The 17,016-nt window shown below is 46.9% G+C and overlaps 3 protein-coding genes across 3 annotated transcripts; 1 reads left to right on the top strand and 2 right to left on the bottom strand.

Annotated features, from left to right (window-relative positions):
* Nucleotides 1–626: 626 nt before the first annotated feature.
* Nucleotides 627–9,233, bottom strand: LOC123104988 (uncharacterized). The gene is made up of 10 exons (XM_044526946.1): nt 8,686–9,233; nt 6,325–6,589; nt 4,866–5,782; nt 4,307–4,730; nt 4,045–4,226; nt 2,815–2,971; nt 2,502–2,729; nt 2,049–2,399; nt 1,476–1,577; nt 627–1,372 (listed from the first exon to the last, which is right to left on the bottom strand). The coding sequence occupies exons 1-10, from the start codon at nt 9,135–9,137 to the stop codon at nt 1,142–1,144; spliced, it is 3,309 nt and encodes a 1,102-aa protein (XP_044382881.1). The 5' UTR covers nt 9,138–9,233; the 3' UTR covers nt 627–1,141.
* Nucleotides 9,234–9,482: 249 nt separating this feature from the next.
* Nucleotides 9,483–12,559, top strand: LOC123104989 (general transcription factor 3C polypeptide 3). The gene has a single exon (XM_044526947.1). It carries the CDS (start codon nt 9,604–9,606, stop codon nt 12,316–12,318), a length of 2,715 nt encoding a protein of 904 aa, XP_044382882.1. The 5' UTR covers nt 9,483–9,603; the 3' UTR covers nt 12,319–12,559.
* Nucleotides 12,560–12,815: 256 nt separating this feature from the next.
* Nucleotides 12,816–15,495, bottom strand: LOC123104990 (stem-specific protein TSJT1). The gene is made up of 4 exons (XM_044526948.1): nt 15,183–15,495; nt 13,579–13,819; nt 13,369–13,489; nt 12,816–13,255 (listed from the first exon to the last, which is right to left on the bottom strand). The coding sequence occupies exons 1-4, from the start codon at nt 15,386–15,388 to the stop codon at nt 13,068–13,070; spliced, it is 756 nt and encodes a 251-aa protein (XP_044382883.1). The 5' UTR covers nt 15,389–15,495; the 3' UTR covers nt 12,816–13,067.
* Nucleotides 15,496–17,016: the final 1,521 nt, after the last annotated feature.

The following is a 17,016-nucleotide window of genomic DNA, read 5'->3' on the forward strand; positions in this document are numbered from 1 at the left end:
GCATATAATACATTTGGTTTTCATTTTTGTGAGGAGGAGCAAGCTAGGCAGACGTGCGTGCACGCGCCAGCTGGGGGTAGATCGGTTCAGCGGTGCTGCCCTGCATCTGGTCAAGGGCGTGCCGCTAATTTACCGGTCAAGATCAGCGGCAGCAAGCGAAGTTGATGCTTCTTCGCAACAGAGAAAAAAAACGATGCTGCGCTGTAGTACATTTTAGCTTGCAGGTGAGAATTCTACTGCTGGTAGAAACAGTCTGGACAAACACTTGCCGGCTTGTGATTATGGCACTTGTCCACCCACAACTGCAGTGTCTGCGTAATATATCTGTCGAGTGCGCAGGAGCACGTACGGAAATGTCCGGTTGACTTGAGCATCCAACGTCGATGCGTGCTGCCGCACTTTCCAAGATTTGGCCTGCAAGATCCGCATTAAAGAGAGAAAGTGCCATTCCATCTAGGAGTACGTCCGAGACTTTGCATCCAATCTTTTACGCCAAGTGCATACCATGCACTAACACTGTATAGGTAATACTACTAATAATATACTGATGAAAATCTTGACTTTGCACAGCCACAGCGCCTGTAACGTTTTTGCCGACGACAACCACCAATACAACTGCTGGCAGGGAAATCATAACACACAGCCTCGTTAAAAAAAGTAGCAACCGTTCCCGTTTGTTACACAACTCAGCATTCTAAGGTTACATGGATCACCGCTGGACCAACAATCTTACGTACACAGATACATAAAAATGGAGCCTTGACCTAAAATCGATAACTTAGACTCAACTGAATAATATAAGTTATGGAAAATTGGAAATTACTATGAAGAAGATAATTACATGACATACACATACACACACGACCAGGATGGAGAGCCAGCATGCAGTGCAGCTACAAAACTGACCCAGGAGGAGCTTCCGCGGCCAAAGTCACCCCTCGCCTTGGTTTGACTTTTTCCGCCACCACCCGAAGACCAACATCAGTGAAATGCGGAGTGTTCTGGTCCGAGCCCCGAGGAACTCGGACGCTGGCCAGATCCAGCGACCTGCTATAAGCGCCCGGTTTAACCTGTCCTGACCTAGGCCAATCTGGCAGCAAGGCTGCCTCACCATCAGCTTTCTCATTCAGGGTCCACAGGTTCAGCTCAGGTCATAGCATGTGGGTAAGGAGCAAAGCGAATTGTAAATTTGCTCGGCCTTGGGGCGCCTAGATGCGGTTCCTCTGGTGCACTGGTAGAATAGATCAATTAGAAATCTCAGTTTCTCTGCATGAGCATCAGATGTGATCCCCAACTTCAGCCTCGTAATTGGCTCGTCCACTGTCCAGAACGCTTCTAATTCTTTAGTTAGCCTTGGCCTTTGTTTCTTCCTCTGATGACATAGAATTCACAAGATGTTACTTCGTATATGTTTACCCAAAACAATAAGCAAATACAAAATATACAAGAGCCAACTTCTGATGTAGAGGTCTTACCTTTATGAGATCATATATTTCTGAATCTGGTAGTCCCTCGTAGGGTATACGAAGTGTAAGCATCTCGAATATAAAACATCCATATGACCAGATATCCACTTCCTGCATCAAAAGCCATATTTAACCGCATCAATACCGCTTTATTTTGGGGTGTTGGTTGGGGCTAGGACTATATCTAATTAGCATAATCTGGTAGGTAGCTAGGGGCCTATTTGCTGATATTAACATAGTTTATAATATACTGAAATCCAAGTGGCTTTACACTAACCAATAACATGACAATGCACATTACTGTACACAGGATAGTCAGCAATCAGAGTAACAATCATCACACAGGATACATGGCAATGCACATTACCACACACAAGTATAAATGTTTAAGATTAGCTAATGCAAGCAATGAAGAAAAATTAGTGTTCCAGTAACACATCATGATAATAACTACCAAATATTGGAATTTTCAATCAGAAACATGGCTGAGCTACTCCGTAGTACATACAGTACTGTTCAGAGCTGTTCAATATGAGTTGAGCAAAAAAAAAAGGACAGCGCAATGTTTAAATGAATGCTTACCAGTCCATACTGGGTTTTCTCATGCATGGCCTGAAGAACCTCTGGAGCCATCCAACAAGGTGTCCCAACACAAACATTGGGTGGATATGTGCCAAGGTGAGCTATACAGCATGTATGGGATAGAGAATGCAAAGGAATGGATCTATCAAAATCAGAGAGTTTGACTACTGGTGTCCCATGACTCCTCTTCGAATCCAGATCAACCAAAACATTCTCGCTTTTTATATCCCGGTGAATAACTAGCTTCCTGTGCATCTCCAACAAAGCACAAGCAACTTCTCGAGCAATGTAAAATGCCAGGTCCACAGGTACATGTTTCTTGCCCTCTTTCAGTAGTTTTGTCAAATAGCCCTAATTTGAAATTAAAAGATCCAGTTATCACTGAGAACATATAAAACAAAAAAGACATCAACGAATACAAGAAGGCTCATAACGATGAACAAATGAATTTACCTTCAGTGAACCTCCTTTCACATATTCCATTAAAATTACAGACTGCATTATCCTGTACTCCTTATCACTATCATCTTGAACCCATTTAGAAGAAAGTTGGTGACCATATATGTCCACTATGGATCTGTGCTTCCTTAGAGCATTCATCATTCTTACTTCCCCAAGAAGCTTGTATTCAAATTTTTTTACTTCATCATTAGAAGCACGCCGGGTATCTAGGTACCGTATCTGCATTTGAAACCAACGCCAAGTAAATACATGAAACATAGTAAAGGCACCGAAGAAATTTAGAAGGCAAAAAAAAAAAAAAAACCTTTGCTGCTGCATCAACTGAACCAATTTTGCAGTGGTAGACAGCGCTAGAAGCTGTAGCTTCAATTTCTTTGCATAGTGAGACCGAAGGGAAGGAAGACCGAGGTGTATAGCCTTCATCATCAAGCGCAACGTGCAGTCGACTGAGGGGAACATACCTAAAACCACGTGCACATAATTAGTAACGAAATAATTTTGTAGTCAAGAAGAATCACTGAATAAGCATGTAGCATGTACTCCCTCCGTTCCAAATTACTCGTCGAAGAAATGGATGTATCTAGAACTAAAATACATCTAGATACACCCATACCTGCGACAAGTAATTCGGAACGGAGGGAGTACTTTTGTTTTCAACACCTCCATGAAGCAGCATGATTAAAATTTAAATACTAGATCAGCAGATAACGCCCCCTAATATCAGGCAAACAAAATAACAAACAAAAGAGTATGCAAGAACAACGCAATAACTGAAATGAAAGACATAACATACCATATCATACCAATACAGAGTGATTAGACACGATGTACTAGCATATCCTGACAGCCTGACAGCTACATATCGTACAATATTTCACAATATCCAATTTTGCAATCGCACACATAAGGCATCGGCAATTGGCATTATAAGTTCTCATCTTATTACACATACTATTACAATATTACTGACCTTTTGCAATTTAAGTCATAATAAAGTTAGATAACTACCTCCGTCCTGGTTTACTAGTCCCCCTCATATTTTGGGTCATACTTTGACCATGATTTCAACTAATAAAATATAAGTTATATGTAGCAAAAATAATATCATTGCAAACTACATCCAAATACGAATCCAAAATAATATTTTTTGGCGACATGCATTAACATTTTGTTGGTCAAATATACGATCAAACTTTAACCGAAAGTACGAGGAGAACTAGTAAACCAGGACGGAGGTAATCCCTCCGTTCCAAATTACTCGTCGTGGTTTTAGTTCAAATTTGATGAACTAAAACCACGACGAGTAATTTGGAACGGAGGGAGTAGTACATAGCACATGAATACAGTATAAACTACATATGGCATTTATGTAGGCCATGTTTTTGACCTGATCACAGAATTGACATAACACTGAAACAGCAGTAACAATATAATGACAATATGACAGAACCAGCATAGTGCAAGTTAGTTGCTACCATAAATTCAAGGTAAAGTGGAGTCAGTATTTTTCCCTATACGATCACAAGGCACTCACCTGCAGAAGTACTCTGGATCCGTCTCTTCCTTTATGTTTGTGGGGTAACACGCATCAACAATCATCCTTACCAAGATATTCCCTTGTCTAACAGGGACAACATTCCAAGCATGAGGCGTGTAGTCAAGATGCCCCCTCACAAGCTCACAAGGAATTGGAGGGTCCGCCCGGTCACACAAATACTGCAATAGATAAGGTAGCCATGTCAAAGCCTCAACTGATAAACATAAAACATAAGTCAGATAACAGAACAACAAGGTACCTTCATTAGGACAGCTCGGTGCCTACAAACACCAAACTGCAATGCCCCTATTGGTACAATGCCTGAATTATTCCTTTCCTTGATGATGTGTATTGATTTATCACAGAGACCAGTAAAATTGAAGTGCCCAGGAGGAGTACTGGCTTGTTTTGATGCTTCATTGCTATCACACATGCTACCGGCAGAACAAGTACAAATGAATGGTTGCTCCTTCCTCAAGCTAACAATAGCTCCCCGTGTTCTCCTCAGAGAAGCACTTCGATCACAACCTCCAAAACAGTCAGAGACAAACAAAGCAAGAACTGATGCCCTTAGCAAGTCCTGACCTGCATCTTCATCTGTTTCGGAATAACTTGGCCTCTTCAAACTGGATAACAACAGTTGTGCTGAAGAAGCAATTGCGTCCAATTCTTCATCTTGTTCTCTTAAGAGAAAGAAGCAAAAAAAAAAGTCAGGCAGATTGCAAACATATCCTATGCTCTCAAATAGACCAATCAGAAAGAGCATACAGCATATAAAAAAGCAAATTACCAAACAACGGATAGGAATGTGCACTAACCTGTCCAAAAGAATAACTTCGCGTGCATACAGTCCGAGACTCCGTTCATACTCCTCTAATGGCATGAACGGCATATCTCGTCCCGCGTCATAAAATCCATCCGGTAAATGGTCATCTATGCTGCAAAATGACTCCACGCTGTACTTATAGGATAACTTCGAGGATTCATCAATTGGTCTTGGGCATTTGCTGGGTTTGGGATTATTGTCCATATCAGGATGCCTTTTAGATTTCAGTGTAAGCTTACATGCCTCTGAAGTGTTCTCTTCAACAACATCAACTGCATTGCGGGTCGATGAAGCAGTATCCTCAAGTTCATTTTCAATACTGCCCAAACAAGCTGGATCGGTGCTGATACCAGAATTGTTGTCATGACAACTTCTCATATTTATTCCAGTTTTTCCATCGTCATATTGGTCCTGAAGCATCATGCCACTATCTTTTATAAGCCCATCTGAGTCATAATCGATTATGCAAGATAGGTCTTCAGATATAGAACTTGTTTCTTTCAAATGCTGTGCTGAACTTTCTTCAACAATGTCTTTCATCACTGGCCTGTTTTCCATATCATCTTCAGTCATGTTCACAGCCATTTCATCAATGTCATTTTCACAAAGCCTGCTCCTGCTGGACTCCAAACGCTCCTGGCGAGCCTGCTGTTGCAGGCAATCCCGTCGCTTCCAGCCCTTCTTCATTTTCTGTGCGGTATGAGCTTTTAAATTGGGGGAAATATCTGTGGGTGAGCATGAGAGCACGCCATTGCAAGCATGACTTGCAGGTCTAGGTTCTGCTGATCTGTTTATATTTGCGATACCTAGACGTTGTAGCTTGTCACTCTTCAAAGGAATTTCACCATTTTCCCTCATGTCACAGCATACCCAAGAGGGTATCATAAAAGAATGGGAAATCCTATTAAACTTGAAGATAGAAAAAGAAAACTATCAGGATCTGATATTTGAATTTCTAAGCATAAATAGAAGACATAAGAAAACATCCACAATACATCATCGATAGACTTGATGAGTAAGTCATATAGTGTCTCATGAAAAAAGTTAGTAAGAAAATGAATGGCTAATATTAACACCTCCACAACTTCTCTCTCTGGCAAACACCCCCCCATGCAAGTGTTGTTCTGCTTGCTAACACCCTCCTTCCCCTAATTTTCATTACATTTAGAAAGATCGCATGTTGATTCGATTATAATCATTTTCCTCAAAAATGACACACTAATCTCACTCCAAGTATAATTGTTAATCAGGTCCTGACAAATGTTGAATGTTTTGTTCCAGAAGTGAATGAATGCCATAGAATAAGCACCAAAATGACAAATGACAAATATAAACAAGACAACAAAGATCAGAATCAACACTGCTGAAGATAATGTAAATTATGTCAACATGATCAAGACATAGCAATAATTAGGAACAGGTGGAAAGCAAAACTTCTGATGAGAACATACCTGAAGATTAAGATACTGCAGTGTAAGCATAGAGACAAGTTCAACTGATCCAAGGGATGTCAATCTATTGTTCGATAAGTCAAGGCTTTCAAGACATCTCAAAGAAGAGATCCCTGATGGTAAATCTACCAACTTATTATTAGTCACTTTGAGGAATTTCAGGGCCCGCAACTCGGTTATCCAGTTAGGCAAGTTCTTCAGCTTGTTGAAAGACAGATCAAGTTCTTGGAGCTTCCTGAGGGAACCAATCTCAGGGGGGAGGAACCTAAAGATATTTAAAAAGGAATGTGAAACCACCATTTTTTCCAGGGAACAATTGAAATAAATAAGTCAATATAGCATAAAATAGAAATCATCATCAGGAACACCATACAAGTTCCCCATATTTGGTTCAAGTGTCCACAGTCGACAAAGATTCTAATAGCCTAGATCAAGAATATCAACTTCTGTGAACTCAAGAGATGCTGAAGATTGTCGCTTGCTAATCGGATATTGAAAATATGCCTCTTAAGAGGTGCATACCACATACCACATCAGTATCGGCATTTTTTTCATTGTTCCACATATCAGCCAGAGCCAGTTAATCGGCATCTCGGTCAATTAATCGCTACTCGGACACCTCCAGATATGAAAAGGCCCTATTCGCGCCATTAACTGCTTGGGGCAATTTCTCGGTCTGGGCCGATTAATTGCTAGGGAATTTTTGGCCCAAAAGTGGCCCGTTCCCTCCCTTCTTTCACAGCTGTGCGGGCATTAGGTTAGACAACCCCCTCCCTTCTCCCACTCGTGGAAGAGCAGCTAACGCAGCCGTCCCATCCCTGAGCAGCTCCCGCCGGCTCCCTCCCCTACCCGAGCAGAAGCCGGCGCAGGCCAATCCCTGGTCCCCTCCCTGAGCAGCCCCTGACGAGCTGTCAGCTCCGTCCCCTCCCTGAGCAGCAACCGGCTTCATCCCCTCCCCAAGAAATCGCCGGCTTCGTCCCCTCCCCAAGCAATCGCCAGCTTCGTCCCCTCCCCAAGCAGTCGCCGGCTTTGTCCCCTCCCCAAGCAGTCGCCGGCGCTGTCCCCTCCCCGGGCAGCCAGCATTCCCTCCCGAGATGCTTCATTGTCTGCTCCTCCTGTGCATGGTGTCCCCAGGCAGCAAGTAAACTCAGTTCTCTCCTCTGTGTTGTACTCCTGCTGCTGATAATGCGCCCTGCTACCCTCCTATGTAGTATCTAGACATCTAGTATGTGCTGATGTGGTGCATTTGGCATTTGTAGCAATCTACGGTTGCTTCTACTACAACATGTTGCTATGTAGGCTGGGACATACAGATACGGCCCTAGTAAACCTACCGATAAATTCAGTTAATAGGGCGATTCGCCACTTTATCCCTACTCAGCACCAGATCGATATGCTACCAGTTGAGAATTTTGCTACAACTAAATTTAGACCACAAAATCATTTAATCATCATTCAATCAGTTAATAGGGTGATTCGCCAATTTATCCCTACTCAGCACCCGGCCAATATGCTACCAGTTGAGAATTTTGCTACAGCTAAATTTAGACCACAAAATCATTTAATCATCATCCAATCAGTTAATAGGGCGATTCGCCAACTTATCCCTACTCAGCACCCAACCGATATGCTACCAGTTGAGAGTTTTGCTACAACTAAATTTCGACTACAAAATCATGTAATCACCATTCAAGCATTTGAACTTTTAAACATCTGCACTAACCATCAGATCAGTACATCTTCAGTGTTGAGACAAAGTAACTTGGCTACAACAACCATTTATAATCAAACTGCATAACAAAGTTGACAAATGCCCCTGCACTGCCAAACTAGGGACACGACTCAGAACAGCTAGTTAAAGTAAGGTGGGTAGACTGAATGCTCCTACAAACACCAATGACCTCTATAAACAACTGTAGAGACATAGCAAATATCGCAGACATAATGGTAGCAGCTAATGTGCAGGTTATAAAACTTAAAAGTAGCCACAACAAACAATTCAACCTGATTTAACACATGGCAAAAGCATCATGGTTGCCAGAAGCTATTGGACAGTTGGCGTGGAAAAATTGCACCAAACCAGCATAGATTTATACTTAGAAGCTAGCCTGCTAAAGGTTTCTTATACACATCAATTTCTCCCGGGGTCGTGCTGCTGAAATAAACATAAAATGGCACTAGAAAACACATAAAAAAGCATTCTTACGCCGCCAATCACAGACGGAACGCTAGCATTTGGCTGATTAGGCACGAGAACAGTCAATTAACCATAAGCAATTTGACGCACTGTAGCAAAATTAGCAGTGGGCAGGTAGGCAGGCAGGCAGCTGTCAATTGAGGTAGTGTTGTCGTGCAGCATACCTGATGGAGAAGTGGCAGATGGTGAGCTTGGTGAGGCACTTGAGGCTGGCGATCTCGACGAGTATGGAGCAGGCGGAGGGCCTGGGCGGCACCATGGAGAGCTCGAGCTCCCTGAGCGCCCGCATCCGCCGGAGCACGGCCCCGGACACCCTGGGCGCGGAGACCTTGAGCTGGAGGCTCTGTAGCCCGTCCAGGTCCCCGGCCTCCGGGGGCAGCACCTCGACGTCGTTGCCGAAGAACTTGAGCGCCCTGAGCCCCCCGCGGCACTCGCCGATGGAGCGCGGGACCAGGTTGTAGGCGTTGCGGTAGATGTAGAGCTCGCCGCCGCGGAGCGCGGCGGGCGGAGGCGAGAAGGGGGCGAGGTCCCACGTGTTGCCGGCGACGTCGGCGGCGTCGGATCCGCGCGGCGGGAGGCCGCCGCCGGCGTCGGGGTCCGGCGCGGCGGCGTCCATGCGGGCGCCACCGTCCGCCGCGGGGTTTTGGGGCGGCGCGGCCTAGGGTTTCGTACGGGGGGCGGGGAGAGAGTGTGAACGGGGAAGAGGGGAAAGAGAGAGAGAGCGGGCGGGTGGGAATTGTATAAGTTAAGCCATCCTAATACTGAGATTTGGACCGGGTTCTGATTAGCTTCTGTCTCGAGGGGTAAAATGGAAGGCGGCCACGCGGTCACCCCGCGCTCTCCGAGAAGACGAAGCTGGTGCGGCTCGGACGGGGTCGCCGTCAGGCTCGGGTGCGGTCGCGGTCGCGGTCGCGGTCCGGGTCGGACCCGAGCCTGTGTGTTCAAGGGCTCAAGGCCCACTTTGAAAGAGGCCCACTCTCCTTCCAAGGTTTTGGGTGATCCACATCGCTGCTCTAGTCCCCGGCTCTCGCCGCCGGCAGGAGCGACTCCTTCTGCCGCTTTCCTCGGCCCGTGCTTCGGAGATGCCGGCGACGGAGGAGGAAGGCGCGGCGGCGGCGGCGGCGGCGGGGGCGTACGAGCAGGAGGACGGGGACGGGGAGGAGTACGACGAGGATGAGGAGGAGGGGTACGAGTTCGGCGACGCGGCGGACGCGGCGCAGTGCGTGGAGATGGCGGAGCGGGGGCCCGGCGGCGCCGTGGCCACCGTCAGCATCCGCGACTTCGAGGCCCTGGCGGCGCTGTCGCGCAAGCGGAAGGCCCTCCCCGAGGAGCCGCCGCAGGGGGACGAGCCCTCCAAGAAGCGGAGGCAGCAGGGCGAGCTCTCCGAGGCGGAGTCGGCGAACCTCTTCGACCAGCTGATGGAGGGGTTCGGCCTCCGGCGGAAGAAGCGGCGGCGGTCCAAGGACGGCAAGAGGAAGGGGCGGGCGAGAGGGCGGAGGAACCGGTGCAGCCCCGAGGTCATCAAGAAGCTGGGCGACGCCACCCTGCTCTTCACCGAGAACAGGTTCAAGGAGGCCATCCCCATCCTGCACGAGATCGTGCGGATCGCGCCCAACCTGCCCAACTCGTACAACCTGCTCGGCAGCATCTACAAGGAGAATGGCGAGATCGACAAGGCTATCAACTTCGTGATGCTGGCCGCCTACGTCTCGCCCAAGGACGTGTCGCTGTGGAAGAAGCTCATCGACCTGGCCCTGAAGAAGGAGGATGCTGCTCTGGCAAGGCACTGTGTTATCAAGGCAATGAGGGCTGATCCGGAGGATGTGGGGCTCAAGTTTGATTGCGCCAACATATATCGCACCCTTGGTGACTGCCACAAGGCCGCGGAGATATACGAGCAGATAGTCGGGATCCATCCCTCCAACACCGTCGCTCGTAAAGCGGCGGCGCAGATGTACAGAGACTCTGGTCAAATTGATAAGGCGATTGATTTGTTGGAGGATTTTATCAATGCTCAAACTTCAAACATCGATTGGGGTCTTCTTGATTTACTGATATCCCTTCATCTGAGAAATGATGCCCATGGTGAAGCCCTTAGGCAGATCAAGAAGGCACAACTGGTGTTGGGATCTGGACACAAATTACCAGTACGATTGCAGGCGAAGGCAGTAATCTGCCATGCTTATCTTGGAGATATGAAACATGCTGAGGTGTTCCTTCAGGATGTGCATCTGGGGCGTTCAAAAGAGAATGCTGATATGGTTAAGGAGGTCGCCAGCACTCTTCAAAGTTTGGGGCAGTATGAGTATGCACTAAAATTTTACTCGGTTATGGAAGACGTTGCTGTTCACAATGATGTTAGTTCATATGTGGAAGCTGCTCGATGCTACATGGTAATGGGGGACAAAGGAAAAGCTATCCCTTACCTCTATCAAGCTTTAGAAGGGATGGAGGACAATGTCGATGTACGGATAACCTTATCTTCTCTTCTCGTTGACGAGGATAAGAGTGATAAAGCTATCACTGTGCTTTCTCCTCCTGAAAATCCAGAGTTGCAGTCCGCTGATATCCCGGATCATCAGAAACCTTGGTGGCTTCATGGGGAAGTAAAGATGCAGCTTGCCAAACTTTATTACAACAAAGGCATGATGGAGAAATTTGTGAAAACCATTTTTCTTCCCATTCTTGAGACACTGGATATCGAGTATGCTAATAGAAAGGTCAAGATGAATAGAAAGCTTACAAATGATGTTCTGCAGGAAAGAACGAAAGTGCTGGGGGAAGCGCGTCAAGACAGCGTATTTCAAGGATGCAGGCCTATAGCATCAACTGCAGAGTTAGTGAAGGCAAACAGAGCAAAGAAATTGCTAGAGAGAAGGGCAGCAGAGTCAAATGAAGATACGATAAGAGATGATACACGGAGAGCAAAGCAGAAACCTCCTCTTCCTGGTCTGCTGACAAATGTGGAGAACCATCAGCTTGTGTTAGATCTCTGTCGAACACTGACTTTGCTTCAGCGATACTTTGAGGCGCTGCAAATTATCAATCATGCTCTTAAACTTGGAAATGACCCCCTCTCTGATGACATCAAGGAGGAACTCCGGTCCTTGGGCGCTGAAATTGCATACAGAGCTCCAGATCCCAGTCCTGGTTTTGATTATGTCCGTTATGTAGTTCACAAGCACCCGCAATCCATCTCCGCATGGAACTCCTACTACAAAGTGACATCAAGAGCAGAAGAGAAAGGTCATTTTAAGTTTCTTCTTCGGGCAAGAAGGGATCCCAAGTGTGTGCCCCCTAAAATCATATCTGGGCATCGATTTACTGCTATCAGTCAACACCAGTCCGCTGTTCGGGATTATCTGGAAGCGTACAAGCTGGACTCGGAGAATCCTCTAATCAATCTCTGCGTTGGTTCGTCCTTGATCAACCTCTCCCTGGGCTTCAGGCTTCAGAACAAGAACCAGTGCATCGTCCAGGCGTTTGCGTTCCTCTACAAGTGCCTGCGCATCGGCAGCAACAGGCAGGAGGCCCTGTACAACATAGCCCGGGCTTACCACCATGTCGGGCTCAAAACCCTGGCGGCCATCTACTACGAGAAGGTTTTAGCCATGGAGGTGGAAGATCACCCCATACCCAAGCTTCCATTCGAGGAGGATTTCCATGAGCACCAGGCTCTTAGGCCTGGCTACTGCGACCTCCGGAGAGAGGCTGCGTTCAATCTGCATCTGATCTACAAGGAAAGCGGAGCAACTGATCTGGCAAGAAGGATCCTCAAGACCTACTGTTCTATTTAGGAATTGGTCGTTTATTTATACTATATACAAGTACTTGGTCTAGTCTATGTGGATGCTGCTACGCAACATTTCCATGTAATCGTGAAGGCAATCGATTTTTCATTGTGGAGTCCAAAAGAGATTCTAGACTTTGAAATGGTCCTCCTCTCAGGTTTTGTCACAGTGGTTTCAGAATGATAATATGTCTGTTCCTTCCAATTTGATCATGAAACAAAGTGGATGGAAATCATTTACACCCTGATTGGATCATCGTTTCAGAGCGATAAAATATACAGACCTCTATCCGTCGTTCTTTTTCCAGACGGAAATCACGTTGTGGCCTGTGAAATACACCTGTAAAGTAAATACGGATGTAAAATGTTACACCCATACCAAGCGGAGCCTTACTGTACAACATAAAGTACATGAAAAACTGCCTAAATCAAAGTACATGAAAAACTGCCTAAAACAAAAACACTAGCTGCAAGCTAGTAACACGATACAAAAGACAAACAAACTAAGCCTTCACTGAACTTTATTTATTGAGACATATATAGGGGGGCTGATAAACCTCTACCACCAGGTGGTGGCATCAGAGTTTCTTCGAGTATCGGTAAACTTACAGCAGTATCATTACCCATCAGACAGTACATTTATTGAAACAGCATTGTCTAGAGCGTTGTAAACTGCTCAAAAATAAAATGCAGATGCAGTGCGGTGTCTCAGCGATTCAGTGTCAAGATTGGCAGTTTACAACAAGGGTCATCGAGCTAGAAGTGGTTAGACCAATCAGCAGCACTACCGACGCGAGGGATCCCCGAGTCCTTCTTGGCCTCGCTGTCGACCTTGAAGGTGGAGCCGCACATCTGGCCCTGGCTGTCCACACGTGGCACGGCCTTCAGCTCGTTCAGCGGGTGCTCGAAGCTCTGCAGCCCTCCAGATGTGGTGTAGAAGCAGCCTGATGATCAACGAAAATGTAGTGTCAAGATGATGAGTGCCGCAGCTGAATTATAGGGATACAAACAAAGATGAGAAGGGTGAACTGTGGCAACGCTGCTCTTTGTAGTGTACCTTTGGGGAATGGCGCAAATGAGTTTCCACAGCCTGCCTTGAGAAGCTCATTATCGTCAGAGAACACAAGGTGGTCTTCAGAGTCAACTCCCCAGAAGAAGGGGATACTGCCATCAGCATCCTGTTCAAGAAAAGCGGTTGTAACTCAAAACCATATTCAACTACGGGTTAAAAATTTACATCCTTTCAGAAGAGAGATGATCTACTCACAGCAGCGACGAAGGTGGATTTCGACACGGTATCGTAGAGGATGAAAGCGAACCTTCCACTGAGATCTCTCACGACCTGGCTAGCTGGGAGTGGGCCCCTGTCCCGGAGGGTTCTGTAGGCCTCAATCAGGATGGTAACCTCATTTGCTGTCTTGCTCAGACCATAGTGTTGCTTCAGGTTGCCAATGTTCTCAACATGTCCTTGGAACAGGCAAAATATGTCATTTACAGAACCGAACATCCTGGATACAAGTGCAAAGACAAAAATACAGAGTCAGGTCAATATACTCAGATAGAACAACAATTCTCAGGATCACTAATAAGGTAGAAAAGAAATTCCATGTTACTGCTATTTGTTGGAATCACTATACATGCCTAAAAAGACACCATCATGTGAATTTTTTTCTACAAAGGCAACAAAACGATGTTACTGGAGTCACATCAATGTTTCATTATGTTATTCAAAACTTGGCAGCCCAATACTGCTAGTAGGTTTGACAAGTATGTTGTCAGCAAGCATGATAGTTAAGTAAAAGTTGCTTCCCTGTCGAAAGAAAAATTGATCTTCACTTATGAGTTAGTTTAATGAGGCTCAGCTCGTTAGTTTAATGAGGCTCAGCTCCCAAGTGGTATGCGCGTTCGTTGCACATGACATGTTGCTAGTACCGTATAAAAAAGAGCAATAGTCACCACCATCACCGGTGGGCCGGCTGACAAATAACAGTTGATTAACAAGTATCAATTGACACGTAATCCAACTGTGGACAATGGTAAGATGGACATGTGCAGTATCAGAAACTTCAATGTTACTTCCCATTTTCATGACGAATCGCCAGACAGGGATGCAAAACATAGTGTAGGAAAAATAATGGCATATTATATCTACATAAAGGGTTCAGGCAAGACTCCAGTTCCTCACATCACAAGAATTGTTGAATCTCTTCACGCTGGAGCAAAATCATCGGTGTTGAATAACACGGTTGGACCCAGAAGAACAGCAGGAATCAAGCCAGCTCCAATGGGAAGCTGGATCTTTGACTGTTTAAGCGCATAACATTCAGAAGTACTTGCAACCTTGGGCTAGAGCTAAGCGTTCGCTAGATTGTTTCTCTGGGTGCCACTAAGCACAGCTCAGAATAGGTTCTCCAATCTACAAGCCTACTCAAATGATCAAATAAATAACTGCTCAGCAGCCGGAGGAAACTAACTCAGTTAAGCCGTTCCTAATTTGGACAGGATCTGAACATATATACGAAACAATGATTAAATCAGAAGTCAATAACGCGTCATAATGGTGCTGTCACATAACTTATGTTGCAGATCTGATGAAGAGTCTGGCCTAGAATTTACGCCACGGAGCCCCCGACTACAGACTAGAAATCGCCGGAAAGCTCCAAAACCAGCACGCCGCTGAAAGCTACATCTCTGGCTGGCCTGGCCCGGAGAAACCAAACGAGAAAGGGAGATCTCCGCAGGCCCAAACGGGAACCTCCAAAGTCCCAGCGAAGCGATCGCGTCACCGGATCAAGCGCCACCCGACAGCACTACAAGCACCGGCTTACTGGTAGTGTTATTGAGCAAGGCTAGCGGATAACGGAGCAGTACCTGGGGACGAGGGGGTTCTTGTTGGCGGAGGAGTAGGCGAGGGCGCCGGCGGAGCCGAGGCTGACGGTGACCGCGGCGTCGTTGGCGGCGGCGAAGCCCTTCATCAGCGCGGCCGCGCCTCCGCCCCCCGCCGCCGCACCGGCCGCCGGCGGGCTGCGGAGGCCCTCCGGGCACTTGGCCACCGTCTGGTCGAACACGGCCAGCATCTCGGCGACGTGCGAATCTCTCCCCCCTCTCTTTCCGTGCGCTGAGGCTGTGCTGTCCCCGTCTCCTTTGTCTGCGTGCCGCGGTGCGATCTCACGGCGACGCTGAATGGCCACCGCAAGTCAACTGATATAGGGCGCTCGGTTTCCCGTTTTGCCCCTTGGTCGGTCGGTTGGTGGGAAATTCGCGGAGCTTTTTTGGTGGCCGCCAATGGTTTTCATGTCTCGGCATTCGTTTTCCTACGTGGAGTGTAAATAATAAAGCATATAAAATCCAGGAAAAATCGCAAAGAATGCAAAAAGGTTGGCCGTTTATTATCTTAGATATCTGGTTGTATCCGAGGGTAGTTTGGTAACTTGGGTAAATAATAACCGTCCTGGTCCCTGTGGGGTATTATCCATTTTTTTCTGGTTGATTGATTGAAACCTTATCCAGTCATTATCGACGTGGAAAGCCTGGAGGGTCTGCCGGGTATCCCGCGGATCGGATTAGATTAAGCGCGTCCAGCTATGAGCTAATCTATACATCTCTGGTGCCGTGAGTAGAGGAAGAGGAGAGCCATCGTTTTCAAAGGTAGCACGGGTCGACGTCCACGTTTCCAGACGCGTCGTCGTGGAAAACATCATCTCCGATCGTGCTTTCTCCCCCAGATTTTTGGTGCGCAAGCGAATCAACCTATGGTTGAGTTGATTAGGTGGACAGTGATATCCCCAACCCATCAGGGTTTAAATCCTGGTGCTCGCATTATTTTTGGATTTATTTCAGGATTTTTGGCGATACGCTTTCAGTGGGAGGAGACGTTCTCGTCGACGACGAGGCGCCTACGATGACTTCGTAAATCTCAAGATGATATGCCGGCTCAGTCTTTCGGAGGTGCTCATAGGGGTAGGGTGTGCGTGTGTGCGTTCATAGGGATGAGTGTATGCGCGTGTATATGAGCGTTTGTGTCTGTACCGATGCTCAAAAAAAAAATCTTCGGTGCGCAAGACCCAGTTTTTTTTCTTTTTACGTCTCCAACACGGATCATCAAAATGTCCGTAAATATTTGGATCAAGTCGGCCAACGTTGTTAATCATTCGATGCGGGATTGGGCAGAACTAGTCCGCAAGTTCGACATTCTATGGACTGTCCCAAATCGGAAGAGGAGCTCTGTGGGAGTCTGGGCGTCAGCCACGTTGGACTCCAACACCTCGGACCTACCTAAAATCTGACTCGGAGGCTGGAGACCATCTATTTTCACAGTCCTGCCATTCTTTTCACGTCAAAGCTTGTCTGTTGCGCCTCGATCTCCTCTGTCCCCGTCTGTTTCACCGTCCACCACTGCTGCGATGGATCCGTCAGTGCCCTTCGCGATCTTTGTCGTCCTACCAAACCCACAGAATGGCAAGCTTGAGTGAGAGGGCCGCCGAGCTCCTCCTCCACAGTGGATCGCCGTACCGGTGCCACCCAGCCAATCACAACCCTGGCCCGCCCAGTACAAGTCACCGTACTACTATGCCGGCCATCTAAATGGTCAACCCAACACATAGCAACCGACGCAGCGCTCCGCCGCCTCCTTCCTCCGCCTCCAGTCATCCTCCACAACACACCGTCGAACTCAACAATGACTACATGGTCACTGAGTCACCAA

The sequence above is a fragment of the Triticum aestivum genome, chromosome 5A (assembly GCF_018294505.1).
Source record: "Triticum aestivum cultivar Chinese Spring chromosome 5A, IWGSC CS RefSeq v2.1, whole genome shotgun sequence".
Lineage (NCBI taxonomy): Eukaryota > Viridiplantae > Streptophyta > Magnoliopsida > Poales > Poaceae > Triticum > Triticum aestivum.